Source organism: Carex rostrata, chromosome 34 (assembly GCF_964058835.1).
Source record: "Carex rostrata chromosome 34, lpCarRost1.2, whole genome shotgun sequence".
Lineage (NCBI taxonomy): Eukaryota > Viridiplantae > Streptophyta > Magnoliopsida > Poales > Cyperaceae > Carex > Carex rostrata.
The window spans coordinates 2,916,264-2,943,262 of record NC_135951.1 but is presented as its reverse complement, the minus strand read 5'-3'; the positions used below and the strand labels follow the sequence as shown (position 1 = coordinate 2,943,262).

Here is a 26,999-nt window from a genome sequence, read left to right as displayed (position 1 = left end):
GAACCCATCGAACCTACTCTCAAGTCATTCCAAAGACCATGGTTGGACTTTTCATCGGCTGTAAAAGAGATTGCTGTCACTTAGAAGATATCTTCAGAATCAAAGATAAGGCAGAGATTTTTTGAGAACCTCATAGACTCATAGTCAAGTCCACGCTCAAGTCAACACCAGGATGTACTCCACGAAATTATACTTCCAATAACATAACATGATATATTTATTGTATCTCTAATACTTGGCTGCTATCTATCTGCTCATCCTTTATCTTCTCCTACCTATAACTTTATCTCTTTTTAATTAATGGAGTTTTTACATCAAGCAACTCTTTTGTGTATCTTACTCTCCCTCATCATCCCTAGAGCTGTCTCACTCACTCTGAATACCTCCTACTTCATCCAGTGTGGCTTAATTAACTCCGCTTTGACGCATAACAATGATTCCCCTCCTCGCACTTTTGTCCCTGACGAGAAGTACCTGATCCCCGGTTCAAGCACCATCCCTTTAAACATTAATATTTCCACAAACCCTCTCTATTCCACCATGCGCATATCTTCCGGACCCTCTCCATTCTCTTACCAATTCAATGTTGTACCCAATACTTCCAACATACTGCGCCTTCACTTCCCTCCCTTTATTCCCAATGCAAATTTCATGGTAACAACTTCCAATGGCAACAGCTTAACAAACAATTTTTCTATCTCTGCTCTTACATCACTCATTATAAAAGAGTTTTTTCTTTCCATGGATTCTGACAAATTGGTACTCAAATTCACTCCACAAAACAACTCAGTTGCTTTTATAAGTGTGATAGAAATTTTCGATGCCGCACCCCTGCAATTATTTAGTAACATTCCAATTCTAATCGGCACAACTGATACATTCAATACACACCAAGCCAATCAGGGCATGGAAACATTCTATCGGGTAAACATTCCAGGCCCATTGATCACCCCAGAGAATGATACACTGTGGCGAACTTGGGTTACTGATGACCCTTACATCTACAATGCTGATGCCTCTCAGACTAAATCGGTATCTACGAATCTACACTTCATTCCTTCTGAAGGGAGCTCAAAGGAGATAGCCCCACAAAACGTTTATAACACGGCACGGATAATAAATGGCTCTGATGTTCAGTTCATCTCCAATCCTGGTTTTAACATCAACATCACATGGAGTTTCAGAGTCGACTCAGGTTATTATTATCTTATCCGATTACATTTCTGTGATATTATATCAGAGATCAATAGCCTGGATCAAGGGCTTGTTTTTGCGGTCTATATCATGGATTATTTGGCACTTCCAAATAACCTGAGAGTTAGTGATTACACGACCTATTCACTGGAGCCATTCTATATTGATTTTATTGCACATGTTATGGGTGCACGAAACATAACTGTAAGCATTAGCCTAGATAGGAAGGAAAGTCAGGTACAAAATGGTTTCCTTAACGGATTGGAGATCATGAAGATGACCAATTATAATCCTCCTCTTCAAAGGAAAAAGAAAAGGAAGTTGCCAGCTCTTATCCTTGGATCTACTATTGGGGGTGCCTTTATAATATTAATATTAATGATCATGTTTGGTGTTTATACAACTTGGTATAAGGGACGGTGCCATATGAATCTGCGAGAAGAAGAAGGGACACCATTTTCACGGTCTCATCAGTATTCGTGCAGAGCAACTAGTGTTGCATCTCCTAGGCTTATTGCCTTTTCTGAAATCAAAACTTCAACAAATAATTTTGATGAAAGGAGCTTAATTGGGGTAGGTGGTTTTGGAAAAGTTTATAAGGGGAGATTGCGTAATGGAACTATGGTTGCTGTAAAACGAGCTTCATGCCAATCCAACCAAGGTTTCCCTGAATTTCAGACAGAGATTGAAGTTCTATCAAATATCCGTCACCGTCATCTGTTATCCCTCATAGGTTACTGTGATGAGCACTCTGAGATGATACTTGTCTATGAGTATATGGAGAAAGGCACTTTAAGGAACTATTTGTATGGTATAGACAATTTATTGCCATCTCTTTCATGGAAGCAAAGGCTGGAGATTTGCATCGGCACAGCCAAGGGCCTACAATACCTCCACACAGGGCCATCACGAAATATCATACATCGAGATGTGAAATCAACTAACATTCTTTTAGGAGAGGGGTACATAGCCAAAGTGTCAGATTTCGGCATCTCAAAACTAGGGCCCTGTTTAGGTGAGACCCACGTCAGCACAGCAGTGAAAGGTAGTTTTGGTTATCTCGACCCGGAGTACTTTAAGACCCAACAACTAACTGACAAGTCCGATGTATATTCATTTGGAGTTGTGCTTTTTGAGGTGCTTTGTGCGAGGCCTGTGATTGACCAAAGCCTTGACCGAGAACAACTTAACCTCACAGAGTGGGCACTCATGTGGCAGCGAAAAGGCGAGTTAGAAAAGATTATCGACCCAAAACTTGTCGGGGAGATCAAAGAGAACTCTCTAAGGAAGTTTGGAGAGACAGCCATGGAGTGCTTGCAAGAGTATGGCATTGATAGACCGACAATGGGAGATGTTTTATGGAACTTAGAATACTGTTTGAGATTGCAGGAAACAGAGGTGAAGAGTGAACTGCATTATACAAACACAACAAACACATCAGAGTCACATTTCCTAGAAATTCCAACTTTGTGTGGATTGCCGTCAAATGTTTCAAGTGCAGATAGCAGATCTGATATAACAACTAGTAATGTGTTCTTCTAACTGATCTCATAGATGGATATGTTTATACCCCTTGCGTTTGGAGTCCCGAGGATGAAGCAGCTGCGACTCAAGGAGCTGACGGAGGAGGGCTACAAATGGTGATTTATGAAGAATGAAGCCAGCAGCAGGTCCTGGGCTTTTCAGCCATATCTTGTGTTTACTTTTGATTCCCTCAGCCCCATTGTGAGGCTTAGATATACACTTGGTTGGTTTTGTGTTATACTAATATGGTTGTTTTCTGTGACTATCGGTTTGATTTTATTTTTGTGGTATGCATCCTTATGGGATTTTTCAGCTTGCATGCTGAATTTTTTGGTTTCCAGTATCTGCCTTATGGGCTTTTCGGTTTTAGATGGGTTATCTTTGCATAAGGTGCAATAGTCAACCACTAGTGGAAAATATGGAATCAGGATCGGTTATATACACATATCAGTAACGGAATCCAACCGATCCTGATGAAGGCGATACTGATACTATCAGGATCGGTTTTATATTTTTTAAAGAACCGTTCCAAATAGAAACTAATAGGATCGGTTTTTTCATAAAACCGATCTTAATAGTAGTTATCTAGATCAGTTTTTGAATAAAAACCGATCCAGATAGGAACTATTAAGATCAGTTTTTATATAAAAACCGTTCTTGATAATATTTTCGAATATTTTTTTTTATTAAAAATTTCATATCTATATCAGTTTTTGAATAAAAACCGATCCAGAAAGGAACTATTAAGATCAGTTTTTATATAAAAACCGTTCTTGATAATATTTTCGAATATTTTCTTTTATTAAAAATTTCATATCTAGATCAGTTTTTGAATAAAAACCGATCCAGATAGGAACTATTAAGATCAGTTTTTATATAAAAACCGTTCTTGATAATATTTTCGAATATTTTTTTTTATTAAAAATTTCATATCTAGATCAGTTTTTAAATAAAAACCGATCCAGATACGAACTATCAAGATCAGTTTTTATATAAAACCGATCCTGATACTTTTTTTTTGTTGGAATGAGGATCTGAAATCTGGATCGGTTTTTAAAAAAATAACCGATCATAATAGTAGTAATCTGGATCGGTTGTTTAAAATAACCGATCCTGATGTTTTATTGAAGCTAAAAAAAATATTTTTATTTATTTAACCAGCTTCCATATATATTTTGCTGGCCAGCATCCTAAATATATTTTTTTTTGCACAGTAAGAAACAATAATCAAATATCATATACACATCATAAATTAAATATCATACACATCTTAAATTATTACAAAAAATTCATGTTCATACAAAGTTTTGTGAAGCATTACATATTATAACAAGAAATTTAAATCCAAAAAAAATTAATTAACAAACATACAAGTGACTAATTGAGCTATTTCTTCAATTAACACACATTTATGCAATTAATGTAAAGCACAACAATAAAAAAATCAATAATTACCTCTTTTGCAATCACATCACTTGAGATTAAAAAAGATCCTAAAAATAAAAACAAATGTAACAATTAGATGGAAAAACATTTTACAATAAAAAATACAAAAAAATGTGTTTTTAAAGCATAATAATGAGAAAATTATATAAAGTTAATACCGTAATAGTTGATCGGCCGAGCCGGAGGTGCGAGAGGCTCGGCTTTGAGAGGAAGAGACGGAGAGAAAGAGAGAGAGAGACACGGAGGAGAGGGAGAGACGGAGACAGATCTAGAGAGAGACACAAAGAGTACAGAGGGAGAGACGGAGACAGTGAGAGAGACGCTAAGTTGAAAATGAGAGGCGCGGAATGAAAATAAGAAGAACCCTAAGCAGGTTATATAGGGAGTTATCATTAGGATCGGTTGTTTATAAAAAACCGATCCTAATAGTATCAGGATCGGTTTTTTATAAAAAACCGATCCTAATACTAATTTTTTTTGGCGGGACTAACTTTGAAAAAAATAGTATCAGGATCGGTTTTTTATATAAAAACCGATCTTGATAAATTTTTTTTTCAAAATGGGTTCTGCAAAAAAAAAAAAAAATCAGGATCGGTTTTTTATAAAAAACCGATCCAGATACTATCAGGAACGGTTTTATTGCTAAAAACCGTTCTTGATAATTTTTTTTTTTTTTTTTTTTTTTTTTTTTTTTTTTTTTTTTTTTTTGCTGCAGAACCAACTTTGAAAAAAAATAGTATCAAGATCGGTTTTTTATAAAAAACCGATCCTGATACTATATATAAGAAAGATCACTGCGGTAAACCCCACTCATATTGATGGTCTATCAACCATCAAACGGCTACCATTTATTTTCTTTTCTGTTGATAATGCATGTACACAGATAAATATTAAGAAAAATGTGAAAAATATCAAATTTATTTATTTGTGTTTGTATGGCCAAATCAACTCTACTATGATCAATTTTGTACAATTTTATTATTATTAATGGCATCAAATTGTTAAATGGAATGCAGACCGTTCATTTCTGCATGATCATCCAACGGTGGGTCTGTAATTAAATGACATGTAATAATTTTTAAAATGATCAAGATATAACATGGAACATTAATAACGTAAAAGTGCCGAAGGCCCGACAACTGTAAGTTTTGATCCAACGTAAATTATTTACGGCCGTGCGATGTTGCTATATTGTTTTGCTTTGATGAACTAGTACACGAATCCCGAATTGTATCAAATTTTATAATGGTGAAATTAATATGACATTCTTTCATTTTAACGGTTCCGATCGACCAAATGCTAATATTCGTATTCGTTCCTTCACAACCCCACACAACAAGGGTTCAAGTCCTATGTATATTATTATATGGCACAAGTCATTGATGCATCATGCATGATTGTATAAAAAAATTCAATAGTCAAAATGACTTCAAAATGAAATATCAATGTCAAATAACTAATTATATTATCACATAAATTTTAATAATGTAAATTACATTAATTTTCATCAAAAAATATTTATAATTGAACCATATGCCATATACAACAACCATATATATATTCTATTAATCACCACACTAATTACATATACAACAACCATATAATTGAACCATATGCCATATACAAAAAAATAGTATTAGAATTGGTTATTTGAAATAACTGATTCTAATACTATTTTATTTTCAAAGTTGTTCTTAAAAAAAAAAAAAAAAAAAAAAAATTATCAAGAACGGTTTTTAGCAATAAAACCGTTCCTGATAGTATCCGGATCGGTTTTATTGCTAAAAACCGATCCTGATGCTATTTTCTGATATATATTTTATTTGTTAGATGTATTTAAGTTATCTGAGAAATATATATATAACCAGAGATTATTTAAAAAAAATAAACAACTTGTTTGTGTTTGTATAATTGTTTGTTTAATTATTTATTTGTTATTTATAAATTAATACCATAAAATTAATTGCTTAATTGATGTCATGAACAAATGGAAACGAATTCATATTACCTGAGATAACAAAATATATATGGTTAGACCAAGACCATATTGATTCGAATTTTATCAGACGGTTCATATATAGGATGTACATAGGGAATTAAATATCTTTAATTTGACATCTTTAAAGAAATTAATTCAATTATAAACCTCTTTTTTTAAAAATATATATACTTGAAAGCTGACCAGGTTTTACAATGCTACCTTTAAAAAAAAAAAAAAAAAAAAAAAAAAAAAAAAAAAAAAAAAAAAAATTATCAAGAACGGTTTTTAGCAATAAAACCGTTCCTGATAGTATTTGGATCGGTTTTATTGCTAAAAACCGATCCAGATGCTATTTTCTGATATATATTTCATTTGTTATATGTATTTAAGTTATCTGAGATATATATATATAACCAGAGATTATTTAAAAAAAAATAAACAACTTGTTTGTGTTTGTATAATTGTTTGTTTAATTATTTATTTGTTATTTATAAATTAATACCATAAAATTAATTGCTTAATTGATGTCATGAACAAATGGAAACGAATTCATATTACCTGAGATAACAAAATATATATGGTTAGACCAAGACCATATTGATTCGAATTTTATCAGACGGTTCATATATAGGATGTACATAGGGAATTAAATATCTTTAATTTGACATCTTTAAAGAAATTAATTTAATTATAAACCTCTTTTTTAAAAAAAAAATATACTTGAAAGCTGGCCAGGTTTTACAATGCTACCTTTTTAAAAAAAAAAAAAAAAAAAAAAAAAAAAAAAAAAAAAAAAAAAAAATTATCAAGAACGGTTTTTAGCAATAAAACCGTTCCTGATAGTATTTGGATCGGTTTTATTGCTAAAAACCGATCCAGATGCTATTTTCTGATATATATTTCATTTGTTATATGTATTTAAGTTATCTGAGATATATATATATAACCAGAGATTATTTAAAAAAAAATAAACAACTTGTTTGTGTTTGTATAATTGTTTGTTTAATTATTTATTTGTTATTTATAAATTAATACCATAAAATTAATTGCTTAATTGATGTCATGAACAAATGGAAACGAATTCATATTACCTGAGATAACAAAATATATATGGTTAGACCAAGACCATATTGATTCGAATTTTATCAGACGGTTCATATATAGGATGTACATAGGGAATTAAATATCTTTAATTTGACATCTTTAAAGAAATTAATTCAATTATAAACCTCTTTTTAAAAAAATATATATACTTGAAAGCTGACCAGGTTTTACAATGCTACCTTTAAAAAAAAAAAAAAAAAAAAAAAAAAAAAAAATTATCAAGAACGGTTTTTAGCAATAAAACCGTTCCTGATAGTATTTGGATCGGTTTTATTGCTAAAAACCGATCCAGATGCTATTTTCTGATATATATTTCATTTGTTATATGTATTTAAGTTATCTGAGATATATATATATAACCAGAGATTATTTAAAAAAAAATAAACAACTTGTTTGTGTTTGTATAATTGTTTGTTTAATTATTTATTTGTTATTTATAAATTAATACCATAAAATTAATTGCTTAATTGATGTCATGAACAAATGGAAACGAATTCATATTACCTGAGATAACAAAATATATATGGTTAGACCAAGACCATATTGATTCGAATTTTATCAGACGGTTCATATATAGGATGTACATAGGGAATTAAATATCTTTAATTTGACATCTTTAAAGAAATTAATTTAATTATAAACCTCTTTTTTAAAAAAAAAATATACTTGAAAGCTGGCCAGGTTTTACAATGCTACCTTTTTAAAATAAAAAAAAAAAAAAAAAAAAAAAAAAAAAAAAAAAAAAAATTATCAAGAACGGTTTTTAGCAATAAAACCGTTCCTGATAGTATTTGGATCGGTTTTATTGCTAAAAACCGATCCAGATGCTATTTTCTGATATATATTTCATTTGTTATATGTATTTAAGTTATCTGAGATATATATATATAACCAGAGATTATTTAAAAAAAAATAAACAACTTGTTTGTGTTTGTATAATTGTTTGTTTAATTATTTATTTGTTATTTATAAATTAATACTATAAAATTAATTGCTTAATTGATGTCATGAACAAATGGAAACGAATTCATATTACCTGAGATAACAAAATATATATGGTTAGACCAAGACCATATTATTTCGAATTTGATCAGACGGTTCATATATAGGATGTACATAGGGAATGAAATATCTTTAATTTGACCTCTTTAAAGAAATTAATTTAATTATAAACCTCTTTAAAAAAAAAAAAAAAGTACTTGAAAGCTGGCCAGGTTTTACCATGCTACCTTAAAAAAAAAAAAAAAAAAAAAAAAAAAAAAAAAAAAAAAAAAAAAAAAAAAAAAAAAAAAAAAATTTTTATCAAGAACGGTTTTTAGCAATAAAACCGTTCCTGATAGTATCTGGATCGGTTTTATTGCTAAAAACCGATCCAGATGCTATTTTCTGATATATTTTAATTTGTTATATGTATTTAAGTTATCTGGATCGGTTATTATGTATAGACCCGATCCAGATGCTATTTTATGATATATTTCAATTAATAAGATTTATTTGAGATATTTTAATTATCAGGATCGGTTTTTGTTGGAAACGGATCTTGATACTATCAGGATCGGTTTTTACTAAAAACTGATCCAAATGATTGAACTATTAGGATCGGTTCTAAAATAAAACCGATCCTGATAGTATCAGGATCCGTTTCCACAAAAAACCGATCCTAATAGTAATAAACTAGGATCGGTTGTTACTAAAAACCGATCTGAATAGTTTTTAGGATCGGTTTTTTTAAATAAACCGATCCAGATACTTATTAGGATCGGGTGTCCATATAACCGATCCAGATAGGCCGATCCTGATTTCTGTTTTTCCACTAGTGAACTGACATCAATGGTTGTAAGTTAACATTTTCTTTTCTTCAATGAAGATGGGTCTTTCGGCCTTTTTAATCAAAAGATGGATATGTTTATATAATTCTACTATTAAATTAATTAGAATATTGCATATGTAAGTGATTGTTGTAATCTTAATTTGAAGTTATATTATTAACATTGTATGAAGGGTGCCCACAAAATGAATTAATGAATATTCATAACTTGTGATTCTCTGAGGTTTCTTACAAATGATTTTCTCATCCGTATCATGTCTCTGCCGGTTAATTTTCAGTTTTTTGAAGGAATTCATAGTTCAGGTCGATTCTGATAGTATTTTTATCAAATTTTATACCTGTTGATGATAATTGTGATTGTGTTCTTTGTTTTCTTTGTTTTCATGTTACGTGGAGTTTCTTATAAATTTGTGCACTTGCTGGCTGGTTTATCCACAGTTACCAAGTAAAAAATTAGCATCTGATGTTGATCTGAAAAATGTTGAAGTTTGAGAAGGAGAAACATATATAATTGTTTGCTGTTGGTAATTTAATCGCATGTCAATTTTCTGAGTAATCCAGGCTGGTTTAGCGATCAAAACTTGAACCCGGCCCAAGCCCAAGCCCAACAAAATCAAATGGGATTCCTATAATCCATGCACCAAATTTATTTCGGCCAGGTTCCTCTGAAGTAACTCTAATATTGCATTTGGATCCAGACAGTCTGATCAGCGTTCGGCTTATTAATAATTCGTGCACAATAAAATCGGACGCTGTTGATCTAAAACCAAAATTTGGGTTACTGTAGGTTTTAATTATTAATATAAAAACACTACAAAAAAAGGAAGACCGAAACATAATTGAAAGAGAGAGATGAGAGGCACCGTGGCCTTCACCTCCTCTCTGCTAAAGAAGAGAAGCAGCTCCTGCATATTAGGTCCTGATCTCCCTGACATCTGGACCCCACTCAGCTCTACGGTGCTTCCTCGCACATTACCAGGTAGTGGAGGTGAGTGAGTTCTTTGCATCCACATGCTACGGCACTCTTTATTTATTCAAAAGGTTTCTACTTTCTAGGTGGGGCATTTACACAAACACCTTGCGAGCTATATTACTGTTGGGTTATTCTATGTTGTACCTTTTATTATTTTATTGATATGAAGTGAACTATGACACGTCAGAAACTATATATAACTGAGATGGTACATTTTCTAGAACAGTTAACAGACAAGCAAAATTAATATGATGTTAGTTATCTTTACTATCATTATTGGGAACCTGCTAGCATGCTACGCGTAGCATAGAGGGCCTCCGTGCAACGGCTCAATATTCAACTTTTTAAAATTCTAACGGTCGATCCGAACCGTTCATCTTGTTCTCCATATTAATATGTGTTTGGAGACCAAATTTTACATGTTTTGGAATATTTTTACTGTTTTTTTAGATTTATTGAAAATCACTGTTTTTTTATGGTCCAGATTTGCTGTAAACAGCAATTTTCAATAAATCTAAAAAGATAGTAAATTTTTTTCAAAAAATATAAAATTTGATCTCCAAACACATATTAATATGGAGAACAAGATGAACGGTTCGGATCGACCGTTAGAATTTTGAAAAGTCGAATATTGAGCCATTGCACAGAGGCCCTCTGTGCGTAGCATAACATATTAGCAATTTCCATTATTATTGATGCTGGTATATAATTAACTAACTGGTATCGTGCATGCATGTTTCATCAGAAGATTCATTCATGCATGTAATTACAATACAAGTAAACCAGTAAACCATGAATTGGTACTTGAAAAATAAAACGAAAATGATCATGTTCATCAAATACAATACAAAACAAAAACCTATATAATTCATTAACGTATACAACACAAAAATATGTCCTACTCAAAAATGCTTTTTAAATTTTTCCAAAATCAGTGTTTTTTGAATTTTTTATTATTTTTTATTATTTTTTTATTTAATGAAAAACACTTAATTTCAAAAATTCTACAAAAAAGTAAAAAATTTCAAAAAAAAAATGTAAAATTTAGTCTCCAAGCACATTTCAATATGAAGAACATGTTGAGAAGTTCAAAATCAGTGTTTTTGGATTAACTATTTCAACTTTGAAACTATAGATATGAGCACAAATTAAAAATTTGTAGAGCATAGTAGTCTTACTATATATATATACGCATGAGAATCGGATGAGGGACTGATGTAATCTTCTTTAGAGAGTGAGCTGGAGGACGCGTAGGCAGTCAACTATCCTACGTGTCCCTCCTAGTAGCTTTTTCTTCATATATTTTAGTTTACACTCATATTTTGCGATTTGAAAGTACAAAATGTCAATCCGAACCATATTTTATATTTTTTTGGAAATTATGTACTATTTTTTTAGAATTTTTGAAAATTGTTGTTTTTGGTAGTCCATAATTTTCTGAAAAACAATGATTTTCAAAAATTTCAAAAAAATAGTAAACAATTTTCAAAAATTGTAAAAATTAGTCTCCAAGCACAATTTAATATGGAGATCAATATGAATAGTTCAAATCGACGTTTTGAATTTTAAAATTGAAGATATAGATGTGAAGTAAAACACTCGCTTTACTTCACGAAGTACCATAGCCCAACTCTATATATATATAAGTTCGCATTCTCTTTCTTTTGTTATTATTTCTACATATAATCTTATGTATGAAAGGAGGGAGAGGTGTTGTCAATGATAGGACCAATTTAATAAATATTGATTACTAGAGAGGCCAACATGGTAACTGATAAACTTTTGAGACTAAAATAATAGAAATAATGTTGTAAAAAATGTATATAAATAAAATAAATTTTATTGTTTGATATTTGAATTTTTGTTTGAGACAAATAATGGCATAAATTTTATCTTGTTTTGGTCTATGTATAGTCAAGTCTAGTCATGTGTTGTATTGTAACCAATTAGTTTGTACCGTGACGTGATCACATGCCATACAGTTACAGAAATGTACCGTGACGTGTCCTGTCACGACGTAATTGGTTAAAATCATAAACCAATGAAAAAAACAGCATAAGGCGAATAAAAGAAAAAAGAAAATCAAAATTAACATGTAAACCAAAGTATTTAATGAAATCAAGCACTCGATCTAAAGGTATCCGTTGCGGCATCTAGTGTGTTCGAAAGGAGAATTGCGATAGTCATTGGGCCCACGCCACCTGGCACAGGTGTAATTGCAGAGGCCAGCTTCACTACCTCGTCGAAATGGACATCTCCAGTTTAGCGGTACCCATGCTCGTCATGAGAATCCATACAAAATAAACAAAGAAATGATCAAATGAGTTGAATATGCAGCAAATCCTATGTAAAAATTAACAATAAAAGAAGGACAGAATATGCTAAAAGAAAAATGAGTCTATTGGGTTCAATTGGCCAGTACCAGTACCAGACCTGATTCGTGCTGCATGAAACTGGCACACAAGTTCATATTATACCTCAATAGGATTGGTACCCACATCAATTCCAACAGCGCCTCTCTTTAACCAGTTGCCTCTGACAAGGTTGGCGACTCTGTGCTGCTGAAATTTCGATATCAGCCTCACATGTTATTTCTTCTGGGTATACGCATGAACTATGCTCACTGTTGCATGATGTCTCTGAAAAAAATATATAAATAAATGAATATTTGAACCAAATCACAGCAGAGGTTATACTATAATTTGCAAGTAGCACCCAACTTTTCTGACATTTCCTCCCATCACCCGACATTTTAGTCACAAAATTGCAAAACATTCGATTAGATCAGTTGGAGAAAAAAAAATGCATGTTATTTTAAATATCGGCAATGTTTCCCTCTCCCGAACATGTTCTTTTCGATAATCAGAAAATTTTAGTAATTTTCCACCAAAAATTGTCGACTTATACATGATTTTCTATATAGTTTATAGTTGAATATTATGGATACTCTAAATAGATACCTGAGGAAGTAAGGATGTCGGTAGGCCAACGATTTTGCTTCGTCCAGTGACAAAAGCATGTTTCCCATTTAATGGGTGAAACCTGTCTACATCTTTCTCAAAGTTAATGCCACCTAATATTCTCTCTTCATCCATGTGCTAAATTCACCAATAGAAGCCGTAAATTTTCACATTTCTCAAGACTGCAAAATGTATGCCAGTGGTAAAGGCAGTTGAATAGAGGGGTCTTCATTAAATCTTTTAACAGACTCTACTACTTCCTCATCCGAGCATGAATAAGATAATTGCACCACTAAAGACCTTATTCGCACCACATTACATGCCTTTATTTTGTACCTCAATCAGGTAATTGCGCCACTAAAGACGAATATCACCGCCAATCCAGGGACCTTCCCGTAAGAGCTTTTTAAATCCTGGGTCATTTTGGAAATTTCTGATTTTATTTCCTCGGCAATTGATTTAGCATCAATTATAGTTGGTGGTGCATCATGGTTAACTACATGCAAGATCAAAAGTTTATATAATTAAATAACAATCACCCAAAAATAACATAGCCTGCAAGGTGTTCGAGTAAATGCCATACTGAAAACTCATCTAACAAAAATTGTTCCAGTAAATGCACCATCTCATTTCATGCCAATTAAATAATATAAGGAACAACAAAGAATAACCCCATCGTAATATATAGAAACCTTTTGAAAAAATAACCCAATACTTATCTCCACCTCCTGGTAATGTGTGAGGAGGAACCGTAGAGCTGAGTGGGCTCCAGCTGCTTCTCTTCTTGGCTTCGGTGTCAACTGTGCCATGACATCGGCCAGAGAGGCGCAAGAAAAGAGATTATGGTGATGATGAATTTAGCGCCAATTTTATGTTAGCAGAGAGGAGGTGAATGCCACGGCGCCTCACATCTCTCTCTCTCTCTCTCTCTCTCTAAAATATAAAATGTGTCGGTCTTCCTTTTTTGATGTGTTGACACTTTAATCTTTAAATCCCGACCGTACGATCCAAACTCAACAGATATAAATACCGTGTCTACTTAGATTATAGTGATCCTCTTTGAGATTCATACCACATTAAAACGGACAATACAGATTTGAATCTACACGGTACGGTACGCACTGGATCTGAACTTGTGAGTCTATACTCTAGCGACGCTAACCATCCCATTTGATTTTCTTGGGCTTGGACCTAAGGTTAATTTTTTCTTGGGCTTGGCCCGGTTAAGCCTTTGTTACTCTAAAAATGAAATGGCTGCTTTGGGCCTTTTAAGGCATCAACTTGCTCTGCCATCAAGGCATGGATAAAACTATCACCACATTTGATTGGTATTAATATTAATCTATGTTTTATTTTATTTTTTTGCTTGAACTGTGGTATTAATATTAAGCAAATGATGTAGTGTGCGGATGTCCGGTTTACACATTTTCTCGTTCAACTTGATTGTTTGCTTATGTTAAACTTCGTTGTGCTTTAGCTATATTGTTTATTGGATTTTTGCTTGAATTCCTTTTTTGAGTTGTGCATACATAACATGCTTGCATGAAATAAGAAATGAATTTCTTTGATTATTTGAGTTGCATGGAAAATGCATAAATGACATAAAACATTAGTTGAACCATAAATTTTGCATGATATACTTGCATATATGCATGGTACATAGAATGATATGAACCATGAACTTCTTATAAATGAATTGTGTTAAACAACCACAAGTCTGAAATATGGCAATCATGTAGGCGCTGTAGTCGGGGTAAGTTCGTAATTTTGTTATGTAGACGCTACTTGTAGTGCATAACTGAAATTGTGTAGATGCAATTTTGTGATAGTGTATGACTCGGTTATGTAGGTGCTAAACTTGTAATGATAAATGTAGTCAAGTAGAAGTCATATTTAAGTTATGCGCATAACAGAAATTGTGTAGGCACCATGTTCGTGGCACCGCATGATTAGAGTAATTTATGAACTTGGTTGAACCTTATGCTTGAAACTTGATGGTGTAGGTATCATATTCAGGGTAAGCGCATGTGAGGCATGAATATATTTTTTGAAACTAGGAATGATTTGTAATTTGATATTCTTTCTAAATGAACTGTTCTAATTAACCACAAGTGTGGAACCTAACGATCATGTAGGTGTCGTATTCGGTGTAAACGGATAATTTCAATTATGCAGACGCTGAACTTGTAGCGCATAACTCAAATTGCGTACGCACCATTTTCGTGGTAGCTCATGATTCAATTATGTAGGCGATGAACTTTTAGTGCATAACTGTAAGCATGTAGGTGACATATTCGGAGTAAGCACATAATTTCAGGTTATGACTATAACGGACATTGTAATTTTGAGGTGCAATATTCGTGGTAGCACATGATCGGAGTCTTGTATATACTTGGTTGAACCTCACACCTAAAACATGACAAACATGTAGCCGCTGAGCTTGTAGTGCATAACTGTAATCATGTGGGCGCCATATTCGGAGTAAGCACAAAATTTCAGGTTCTGGCAATAACAGAAATTGTAATTTTTTAGGTGCCATATTTGTGGTAGCATATGATCAGAGGCTTGTATATACTTGGTTGAACCTCACACCTGAAACTTGACGATCATGTAGGCGCTGAACTTGTAGCACATGACCTGGATGCGGTAAATATTAAAATGGTTACCTAATGAGGCATGATTTAATTAAGTAGATTGAATGAATTCATTAAAGTATCACACATGAATATTTGCATATTTGACATGATACATTAACATTGCATTTTGAGGAATTAATGTCTATGTTAAAGACAATGCATGTTGTAAATTTTTGTTCATGCTACTTGATATATGAGCATTGCACTTTGGAACCTTAATTAGGTTTTTGTTTGATAGGGAGAAATGCATATTTATTCGTGAAGAACTGACATGCTACTTGTTTGGTTATAATTTTGCAAGTTGTTTCTTTAATTGATTTATATTGTTATGGTCGGTGTTATTTTATTTGTGCTTGGTGCTTGTTTCATTCTGTTGGTTGGATCATATAATAACTCGACTGGAACTGAATATCGTATTGAGAGGTTTCAATCTCTCACATTTTCACTTCGGTGGGTTCTAGGTACAAAACGCAAGACACAAAAATAAGATGCCAAACTTGAAGACTGTAGGACTTGCCACAAAGAGAGTTATTGATTCTTTCAAATAAATCTACTATGATATTTCGATTGCATGTTATTATACCATAACAAGTTTATTATCAATTCTTTTATTATATGTGAATTATGAAATTTTAAAAGTAAATTCCTTCATTTATTGTGGCTATATATTATCTTTGTCATTGGTAATGTATATATGTATATGATTCTATATGAAAGTAGAATCACCTTGCACTAATCAACACGACAGGGTGTCAGCCCTTGAGTTCCTCAACTAAATTAAAAGACACCAAGAATTGTGAAGTGTATTGGAAAGCAAAAGTTCAAAACAGATTTTTTCCAAAAAATGAAAAATTGTACAACACTCAATCAATTGTACAGATGTACTCTCATGTAATTTACTCTATATTATATATATATATATATGTGTGTACATCCCCCTAGCAAACATAAAACAGTTGTAATTGAACAGCAAAATGTTACTGCCTCATCTTACTCTATATTATATATATATGTACATCCCCCTAGCAAACATAAAATAGTTGTAATTGAACAGCAAAATGTTACTGCCTCATCCGCAAGTATTTGTTGTTGTAGAGTTGCTCTTCCAAGTATCAATCACAGTATCAGGAGAAAAGTTTATTTCACATTTTATCTCCATTATAGTCACCTTTTTCGATCACTCTCAGTGTCTCCAAAACCTCCTTTATAGAAGGCCTCATTTCCCTATCAGGTTGCAAGCATCGAAACGCCAGCTCAGCAACCAAAGAAACCATGCACCGCACCTCCCAATTTGAACTGAATCCGAGAGCCGGGTCCACCAACCCGTCCAATTGACACCTCGGTATTTTGTTTAATGCCATATTAGCAAGGTTGATCTCATCTTTGCTCCTACTCAAATCCACTGCCTTTTTTGATGAAATCAACTCCATCAAAACAACCCCGAAACTGTACACGTCACTCTTGTCAGTAAGATTATAGCACTGGTGGTACACTGGGTCCACATACCCAGGCGTACCTTGAGGGACTACTAGAGTCACATCCATTGGGAACAAACGCGACAAACCAAAATCGCCAACTTTGACATGGAAACCATCATCTAGTAATATATTATTCGTCTTGACATTTCGATGAATTATCGGGGGCTCAATTGCATGTAAATATGCAAGAGCATTCGCCGTCTTGATAGCAATTGACAGACGTAGCGGCCAGGTTAGTACGTTTTTGCTAGAGCGGGGCCCGTGGAGGTGACTGGCAACGGTGCCATTAGGGACAAACTCATAGACGAGAAGCAGTTCCCGGCTGGAGCATGCGGTGCTGCCATATAGAGTAAGCAGGTTCAGGTGGTGCAGCCCAGAGAGAATTTCGACTTCATTCATAAATTGCTCGGTGCTTTTGTAGCTGTTTTGGTAAAGGCGCTTTACTGCAACTGTGTGTCCATCCTTGAGTGTCCCTAAAGAATTTTCCATTTTTAATTACTAATTAACAACCTCACTAATATCATAAGTGCTCCAATAGAATCCAAGGCCCTGAGTTAGTAGGTATATGAAACTTAGCTAGCTCAGACTAAAAACAGAGATATTTTCTTCAAAATAATAATTTTATTTTCAAAAAGGTGTGAAAGAAATTTGATAAAATAAAAAGTTAATAAATGAGATCCATGTTGAATGCCAAAACATTTAGCTTACAATACAAGTGATAATATTTACCTTTATATACAATGCCAAAACCTCCATGACCGAGCTTTTTTTTTTCACTAAATCCTTCAGTTGCCTCCTGAAGTTCTTCATAAGAAAAAATCGGAGTGTATTCCGACCCAACCATCTCCAGATCATGTAAGGATTGATCAGAAACTCCTCTTTCTACAGGAAGCTTTGAGGATGATGAGATCAATCCAAGTTTCTTGCATTTGTAGAAGAAAAATAAGAAACCACCAAATGCAAGCACAAATGCGAATCCCACAACGCATCCTGAAGGGTAATCAAATAAAAGTGAGAATCATATCAAAGGGTAATAAAATGTTTAAAATTTGAACATTCCATGATCTAGATGAAGTTAACTTTTCAAATAGATTTATTGAAGTTCTCCACGCAACCATGCTAAATTTTCTTTATACCATTTAATAATCTCAAAGCATTTGTTTTCCTCCAAAAGGAATGGAGCAGAGAAAGATGTCGGTTGATTGAGAATTTTTTTACAAATCAATTAACTGTAGTCAATGGAATTGGTTTTAATATTGGAGAAAGTTTATCGATTAAATCTTATGTGCATTTGTAGTGTTTGGTCATAGCTATTTGGTGGATTGGTATGCAGTTTCGTTTACGTACAGGTTCTGCCTTGAGGTATTTGACAAAACCAAAATGAATAATTGATCTATTTAAATGAGGCCAACACCAAATCCTATTCTAAATTAGTTATTTCAAATATAAATCTCAGAATATTATTGAAGTCCTGCATGAAAAGATAACATGTATGTTCAATTTACTGTAAAACACTATAACTAAAAGAGAAGTGATACTTACCTATTGTGATACTCGTTCGCAAGTGTTTCTCTGCAATATGGACAAAGATAGAAATGTCACAAATGAATCATCAATTTAGATAAGCTTCATACTTTCTGTTCACTTGACTTAAAGTGAATAAAATTTGCATGTAGAAAAAAAAAATAGAATACAGTTTATTAGCAAATAATGAAACTAAAATCAAATCAAATGTGAGCAAGTTACACTGTTGAACACAAGCGAGTACAGATGTTCTGTTAGCAAAGCAATTAGTCTTAGAGAATAGATTATTTCTATAATTAGCTGATATCAGCAAAATACCTCGGCTGTCATAATTGATTAGTTTAGAATTATTACAAGGAAGTGTAGTTTGACATGAAATAGGGAAGCAGGGGGAGGAAAATAGAAGTTATACCTATGTCCTGTTCCTATAACCTCAAATAATTTCCTATGGTTTGACAACAACCTTGACATAAATTCTGGAAAGGATAGAAAAATGGAAATTTCCTACCAGCAACTCTGGTAAAAATAAATCTGGCTGCAAAGATTGATGATTAGCAATAAAGAACACCAGTATTATAAATAAAATGGTACAGATTTCTTATGCTAAACATTGAGTTAGGCAAGAAGTAAAAGGTTTTTGAATTGATTTTATAAGGGAACAAAATAATCGACTATAGGAGAAAGGTAGCCATCTTTTTCAATAAGTATGGGTAAATAGGGAATTTTTCACATGAAAGTATGACCAGAAAACTTTGAAAGGGAAATTTTAGAAAAAAAAAAAGGTTTGCTATTATTGTAATACTTTTGAACAGTCATGGGCTTAAAGGTTAATCACTCTAAGTCTGGTATATGACTCTATTAGGGATGTTATGTCAAGACCCCATTAATTATGTCGAAGGGGAAAGAAAAATTACAAAAAGAAAATGAACTGTCCATAATTTACAAAAATATTTAACAAGAAAATTATCAGGATAAATTAATCAAATATGGAAGCTACTAACCTTTACCATCTTCAGGATCAAAAACCTCTGTCCAGTTTGCAAAGCAACCGGGCCGTGCTACAAGATCGTATGAGTAACTAGCTGATAACAGAGTAAGGTGTGGGCTGTTCTTTTCAAATGAGAAAATGGACTCAAAAGAAGGGTGAAGGGAATTGTCAGACCTCGAACAATTCTGCGTAGGCTTATGATCATCTTGACCAAGAGACGGCGAATAGCTAAGGTTGTAATCCATTCGAAATATCTTGGGTAGTGATTGTATATGATCAGGAGGGTCACATCTCACAGAAGAAAGGCTACTATTCAATGAACCATACATCCTTAAGTCCAATTTAATAGGACTAGAAAAATTAAAATAAAGATTACGACAGCCAGATTTTTTCAAAGAAATACTAAAATAAGGATCTTGAACCCTAATAATGCTGGTATCATATGAGATGCTTTCCAATGGTAATAACTTAGAAACAAAAGAGAGAAATGGATTATTATTATGGTCACATCCAATCAGTAAATTACTAAGACAATTAGGACCCATTGTAATGTCTGATTGGAAGTAGAAAGGAGGTTTAATTTGAATAGAAGGATCACATGGAAGCGTAGGTGTACATGAGTAGGAGAAACAGGGAAGGAGGGAAATGAAAAACAGACAAGCCAGTACTAAAGTGGCCATTAAAGAAGGGAACCAACTGTTATAGCTATTTCTAAATTATGGAGAAGATATAGATACAGAGATGTTATTCTTGTAACCTCTTATATAACATTCCATGGATTAACGATAGAACAGTTCCCTTCAATTGGGGGAATTAGCTGACCTTGACCGGGATATTGAAAGATTGGCAGTTAGGCCCTAAAATTTTGAAAAATATCACCAAGAAAGTAGTTTAGTTTCAAAACTATATGCATCTCTTTCACTACCCAAAGCTTGAAAAGGACCACGATTATTTTGAAGAATTCACAAGAAGATAACAATTACAACATTAATTTGAAAAATTCTCATGGATGCAAGTCATATATAGTGGAAAAGACCCATGATTATTTTTCAGAAGGGAAATAAACAAGTCAACAGTTATATCTTAAAATAATTTTCTCCGTGTGTAAATTTCGGAATATATATATATATATATTTTTTTTGAGAAGGAATTTCGCAATTAATACTTCCTTAAGGTAGAATAACTTGTAGACTGGGTAACTTGGGATTAAAAGATAATTTATTGTAAACATAATTAATCTTTGAGTTTAAAATATAGTTGACTTAGTCAAGGTCTTCTCTTGTCCATAAGTACAAGTCTTTATCACTAATTATTCTATCTTTACATCACCTCCTACCATTGACTGTGAAGTAAACGCAGAACATATAACAAGAGAATAAACCTATTTATGACAGTACTTTAGATTGAAATGGACAGTTCAGATATTTCTGAAAAATCCAATATTGACCTTTCTACAGTTTGAGAAGACAAATAGAAAAATTATTTAGACCAGAAAATTAAAACAAAGTGGAGCAACAGGTGGTAGATAGAAAAGAAAAATGGCTATACAAATATCTCATTTCATTATCCTGGTGACCTCATGCAGTGTTATATGAAGCTTTATGCACCTTGATCACTTATGAAAATTAGAAGAAATACCACTAAAATACACCACGGAGTAAGCTTTCTTCAAACTTCTACGGTTCTACCTTTATGCTTCTATTATATTTAAAAACCAACAATAACAACAAACTCTACAAGTCTGAATTTATTTTAGTTACCATCTTAATATTTCTTAATTTTTTTAGTTACCATCTTAATATTTTTAAAATGCGATGGTAAGGTCAGAATTTTGAAATATGAAGATGGTAACTAAAATAAATTTCGGCTGCAAGGTATGGCAACACTAAACATAAAGGATGGATGTAAAAGGTATTAATTGCATTGAGATAAAATATCTTTCAAGTAAATTCAAGAGTAAAATGAGGGCCAGTTCTTTAGTCTTTTAGAAAGACTTGGAAGATTCTAGCTTGTAGACTTGGCAGAAAGGAAAACGATAGTGATGAAGACATTACTATAATAGTGAATATTCTTAAGTTTACTATATAGTTGATTTAGTCAAAGTCTTTTCTTGTCATTGTCTCAAAATAACCACCTGATTCATTTTCCAAGGATTATTTCTACCAATACAATTACTAAATATCAAGAGTCTGTGCTATCATTGACTGACATGTTGACTAGCTATCCATAGAACCACTTACAACAACTAAACATGATATAAATATGAATATATGGGCTTAAATACAAATCTAAACATACTCGAAATAAAAAAGGCTGCTTTTGTGAAGAGGAGAGATCCACATGATGAGTTTCTTGGCATTATGAGGCAACAGTTGATCCTCTTTTTGTTTCTGGTTAGGTGAATCATTATCTTTGGAGTTGGATTGCAAATTATATTAATTTTGTGTTTGATTGTTTAGGTGTGATTAATTTCTGAGAACTTGATTACTATATTCCTTTAAATAATGCAAACTTGGTGGAAATAATTCGAGGGGCAGTACTTTGGTCACTTTGATTGGATAGAAACATGATTGGTTTTCGTGATGACAATATTTTGAATATTCAAACTTTAGGTTCCAAGATTATTTCACTTGCTTTCTTTTGGGCATCTCAACAGAAAATTGATTTAACTGAGCAACTAATTCTTATTATGCGTTGTGATGTGAAGGACCTGTTAGGTACCATGCGAGCCATTTCCATGGGGGTTATACATGTTACAATTCTTATGAATGGAGAAGGGACAACTTAATTTGGATGGTGAAGATGAATTGCAAATGGTACCTTGGTTGAATTTGGAAGATGCAGGGTCTTAAATGCAAACTTTTACTTTTGTTGCTATTGTTAACATTTGTAGAATGTGTTTGTTTTGTGTGTTTTTCTGGATTATTAGTTGTAGGTTATTTTTTGTTGATGTTAGTATTTGTTGCTGGTGCTTAATAACTGTTTAGGATTGTGGTACGTGTGTAGCTGGTATCATCTTGTGGTACCGACTATGCTGTGTAATACTTTGATTTTCAATTTAGTGGAGATTGGTGGCAATGCCAAAATAAGTAAGGTATTTCCTTAATTACATAACATATAACATATTATACTAAGCCTCTTTTATTTTGGAAATCTTCAGGTTTGACTCCATGTACATATCCCTCAAAAGTTTGAACTAAATATATATTAATCCCTTATGAAACAAAATTCAAATTTAGTGGCTTCATTTCATACCTTTGTCTAGTTTAATTACACTTGTCAAATGATTATTGCTTAACTGCACTTGTTGAATGATTTGGAGATCAAATGAGGCCTTCAACAACATTTTGTTTACAAGGAAAGAAGAAAAGAAAAGAGTAGAACCAAATGGAGGCTTTATTTATCTGAAACCTACTTGGTAGGTACCAAACCAAGGTTCTAAATAGCAATTATTGCGTCATCATGGAGGGGCAAAAAAAAAATGCTATCATGAATAGCGTAGCTAAAGCGGAAGCTATCGTACATAGCATTTTTATTTTCTTTAAAAAAAATATTCTATATTTCTACTAATTATCAACATTATCAACATTGAGGAATTGGGGTAACAACCAGATGACAACTAATATAAGTTTATATTTTTTTCAATAATGCAAATAAGAAAATAAATGGATCTAAAAGGTAACAATCTTCAAAAGTTCATACTTCATAGTATTACAGATTATAATAGACAAAGAACAATTAATTTTACAAGTAAAACAAAGTTAGTACTTATTTGATTATTTTACAAGTTATAATAATCAAAATCAGCTTTAATTTGAAACGAATGTCAATAATTTTACATGTGAATACTAGACATAGAACAACCAAAAGAAATAATTAATATTTGAATATTTTCTGATATAGAAAGAGATACTAAATCACAAATAGGAACAACAACACAGAGTTTGGTTTAGCATACCTTTCATGGCAGACCATTTAGCATGACAAATAGGAATAGTAACACCAAAGACAATGTAAATTTCCGAAAAAATGCCATGTAGCATAACGATCCGCAATAGTACGTAGAGGTAATAGCAGTCTACTATTACAGCTATAACAGTCGTAGCTAAATTACCACACTTTTATCTAGAAAAATTGTCCATGTTTTATTCAATACAAAGTTTTTTTTTGGCTAAAAAAAGAGAACCTATAAAATTTAAGAGTAAACATTTCACGAATTTGAAAGAGAAAAATATAAACTCTAGATGAGAGAGAAAATGTTTTTATATGTACCTTTCATACAAAAAGTAAATTCAAATTGCCTTGAGTATATCAACTAAAGAAATCAAAGGACACCAAGAATAGTGATGTGTATTGGAAAGCAAAAGTTTAAAACATATTTTTCAAAAAATGAAAAAATGTACAACAACAGTCACACAATCATACAAATGTAATCTCATGTAATTTAGTCTATTAGTCTATATTCTATATGTACATCCCCCTAGCAAACACAAAAATAGTTGTAATTGAACAGCAAAATGTTGATACCTTATCCGCTAGTATTAGGTGTGGTAGAGCTGCTCTTCCAACTATCAGCCATAGTATCAGAAGAATGGTTTGTTTCACCCTTTAACAGATAAGTTTCTTCCTTCATCATATTTTCCTTCACCATTTTATCTCCATTATAATCCCCTTTTTCAATCACTCTCAGTGTCTCCAAAACCTCCTTTATAGATGGTCTCATTTCCCTATCAAGTTGCAAGCATCGAAATGCCAGCTCAGCAACCAAAGAAACCATGCACCGCACCTCCCAACTTGACCTGAATTCGAGAGCTGGGTCCACCAACTCATCTAGTTGGCACCTCTGTATTTTGTTCAATGCCATATTACCAAGGTTGATCTCATCTTTGCTCCTGCTCAAATCTACAGCTTGTTTTGATGAAATCAACTCCATCAAAACAACCCCAAAACTGTACACGTCACTCTTGTCAGTAAGATGGTAGCACTGGTAGTACACTGGGTCCACATATCCAGGCGTACCTTGAGGAACCGTCGAAACATGTGTCACATCCAATGGGAACAAACGCGACAAACCAAAATCGCCAACCTTGACATGGAAATCATCATCTAGTAATATATTATTTGTCTTTACATCTCGATGAATTATCGGCGGCTCAACTGCGTGTAAATATGCAAGAGCATTTGCTGTCTCGATAGCAACTGACAAGCGAACCGGCCAGGTTAATGCATTCTCACTTGAGAGGGGCCCATGGAGGTGGTCGGCAACGGTGCCATTGGGGACAAACTCAAAGACAAGAAGCAGCTCCCTGCTGGACCGTGTGGTGCAGCCATAGAGGGTAACGAGATTCGGGTGGTGGAGACGGGAGAGAATTTCAACTTCATTCATAAATTGCTCAGTGCTTTTGTAACTGTTCTTGTAAAGGCGCTTTACTGCGACTGTGCGTCCATCCTTGAGTATCCCTAGAGAACTTGCCATTTGTCAATTGTTAATCACTGATTTACATCCTCATTAATATCCAAAAATGCTCTCTTTTAAAATAATATCACAAGTGCTTTAATAGCAATCAAGGCCATAAAACAGAGATATTTTTCTCCAATATTATAATTTTATTTTCAACAGGTTGAGAAAGCATTTTGAAAAAAAAAAGTTAATGAAATCAATGTTGAATTAAGAAACCAAAACATTTACCATACATTTTTTTAATAGGTAAAACATTTACCTTTATACACAATGCCAAAACCTCCATCACCGAGCTCTTTTGATTCGCTAAATCCATCAGTTGCCTCCTGAAGTTCCTCATAGGAGAAAATCTGAGTGTATGCTGACCCAACCATCTCGGGGTCATAAAAGAATTGATCAGAAACATCTTTTTGTACCAGAAGCTTTGACGATGATGAGATCAATCTCAGTTTCTTGCGCTTATAGAATACTAGTAACAAAACACAAGTTGCAAGCACAAATACTGATCCCACAATACATCCTGTAGGCTAATGAAATGAAGTGAGAATCATATCAAAGGGTAATAAAATGTTTAAAATATGAGCTAGATGAAGTTGGGTTTCTACGTAGGTTTATCGAATCATCCAACGCAACCATGCTAATTTTTCTTTATCCCAATTGAGAATCTCGAAAGTGTTAATTGGCATCCTAAAGTGGATAAAGGGTACTAAGATAGAAAGGTACAAAACACAAGGGTTGTATTGAAAGTTTCATACTTTCATGTAAAAAATGGTAAAGAGAACACATATGTTTAGTATACACTTAAAGAGAAGTGTACTTGCCTAGTATGATTTTCCATTGAGAGTGCTTCGCTGCAATGAAAGAAATGTCACAAATTAATCATCAATTTAGATAGACTTCAAACTTTCTTTTCACTGGACTGAAAGTGAATAAAATTTGGAAGTACAATAACTAAAATTAATTAAAATACAGTTTAGAAGCAGAGAAGGAAAAATAAAATAACCAAATAACATGTCAGCAAGTTATTATCCTTTACACTGTTGATTTCAAGCTATTACCAGTGTGCTGTTAGCAGAGCAATTAGGCTTAGGTAAAAGATGATTTCCATAATTAGCTGATATGAGGGAAAGATCTTGATTGTCATAATTGTTACTAGGAATAATAAAAATAAGTTCTATTTAACATGAGATAGGGAAGCAGGGGGAGGGGAATAGGAAGACTAAAAAGAGAACAAAGGGACTCTCTGAAGTGGCCATTGCAAAAGAGTTCAAATTATAATAAATTAGTGGTAGCAAAGGGGGTCGAAACTTAACACAGATCGAACGGCCCGACCAGGAATCGAATCGAATTTGGTCTAATGCCCATTGGATATACCCTGCTCCCTATTTATAGACGTAATAATTATACCTACGTGCTATTCCTACAACCTCAAATAATTTTCCATTGTTTGACAAGAACCTTGACAAGGAAAGGATAGAAAAATGGAAATTTTGTACCAGCAACTCCAGTAAAAATAATTAATTAGAACTACAAAGATTGATGAAAAGCAATAAAGAATAGTAAAATATTATAGAATTCTTATGCTAAACATTGAGTTATGCATGAAGTAAAAGGTTTCCGGTTTGATTTTAAAAGGGAACATAATAATTGTCTATAGGAAAAAGGTAACCATCCTTTTCAAAGAGTACTGGAAAATTGGGAATTTTTCACATGAAAGTGAGCCAGGAAACTTTTGAAAGAAAAATTAGAAAAGAAATTAGCCATTATTGTAATAATTTTGATCAGTTATAGGCTTAAAGGTTACTAAATTAGTCAGTCTCATATCATGTCCCTATTAGAGCTTTTATGTCAAGATCTAATTATTATACCAAAAGAGAAGAAAATTAACAAAGAAAAGAAAAA

At 32.9% G+C, this 26,999-nt stretch overlaps 2 protein-coding genes and 1 pseudogene across 5 annotated transcripts; 1 reads left to right on the top strand and 2 right to left on the bottom strand.

Annotated features, from left to right (window-relative positions):
* Positions 1–221: 221 nt before the first annotated feature.
* Positions 222–2,980, top strand: LOC144549095 (putative receptor-like protein kinase At5g59700 pseudogene; annotated as a pseudogene). Its single transcript, XR_013509574.1, has one exon. The product of XR_013509574.1 is annotated as a putative receptor-like protein kinase At5g59700 pseudogene (transcript).
* Positions 2,981–16,414: 13,434 nt separating this feature from the next.
* Positions 16,415–20,429, bottom strand: LOC144549107 (LEAF RUST 10 DISEASE-RESISTANCE LOCUS RECEPTOR-LIKE PROTEIN KINASE-like 1.1). 2 transcript variants are annotated; one of them, XM_078297846.1, is made up of 5 exons: positions 19,650–20,428; positions 18,667–18,696; positions 18,041–18,114; positions 17,854–18,004; positions 16,415–17,597 (listed from the first exon to the last, which is right to left on the bottom strand). In XM_078297846.1, exons 1-5 carry the CDS (start codon positions 20,314–20,316, stop codon positions 16,789–16,791), a joined length of 1,731 nt encoding a protein of 576 aa, XP_078153972.1. In that variant the 5' UTR covers positions 20,317–20,428; the 3' UTR covers positions 16,415–16,788. The 2 variants fall into 2 exon arrangements, with proteins under 2 accessions (XP_078153972.1, XP_078153971.1); XM_078297845.1 differs by having other exon boundaries at positions 17,854–18,114; positions 19,650–20,429.
* A 3,556-nt stretch (positions 20,430–23,985) lies between these two features.
* On the bottom strand, positions 23,986–25,918 carry LOC144549110 (LEAF RUST 10 DISEASE-RESISTANCE LOCUS RECEPTOR-LIKE PROTEIN KINASE-like 1.1). 2 transcript variants are annotated; one of them, XM_078297855.1, is made up of 2 exons: positions 25,357–25,918; positions 23,986–25,096 (listed from the first exon to the last, which is right to left on the bottom strand). In XM_078297855.1, exons 1-2 carry the CDS (start codon positions 25,469–25,471, stop codon positions 24,165–24,167), a joined length of 1,047 nt encoding a protein of 348 aa, XP_078153981.1. In that variant the 5' UTR covers positions 25,472–25,918; the 3' UTR covers positions 23,986–24,164. The 2 variants fall into 2 exon arrangements, with proteins under 2 accessions (XP_078153981.1, XP_078153983.1); XM_078297857.1 differs by having other exon boundaries at positions 23,986–25,104; positions 25,357–25,891.
* Positions 25,919–26,999: the final 1,081 nt, after the last annotated feature.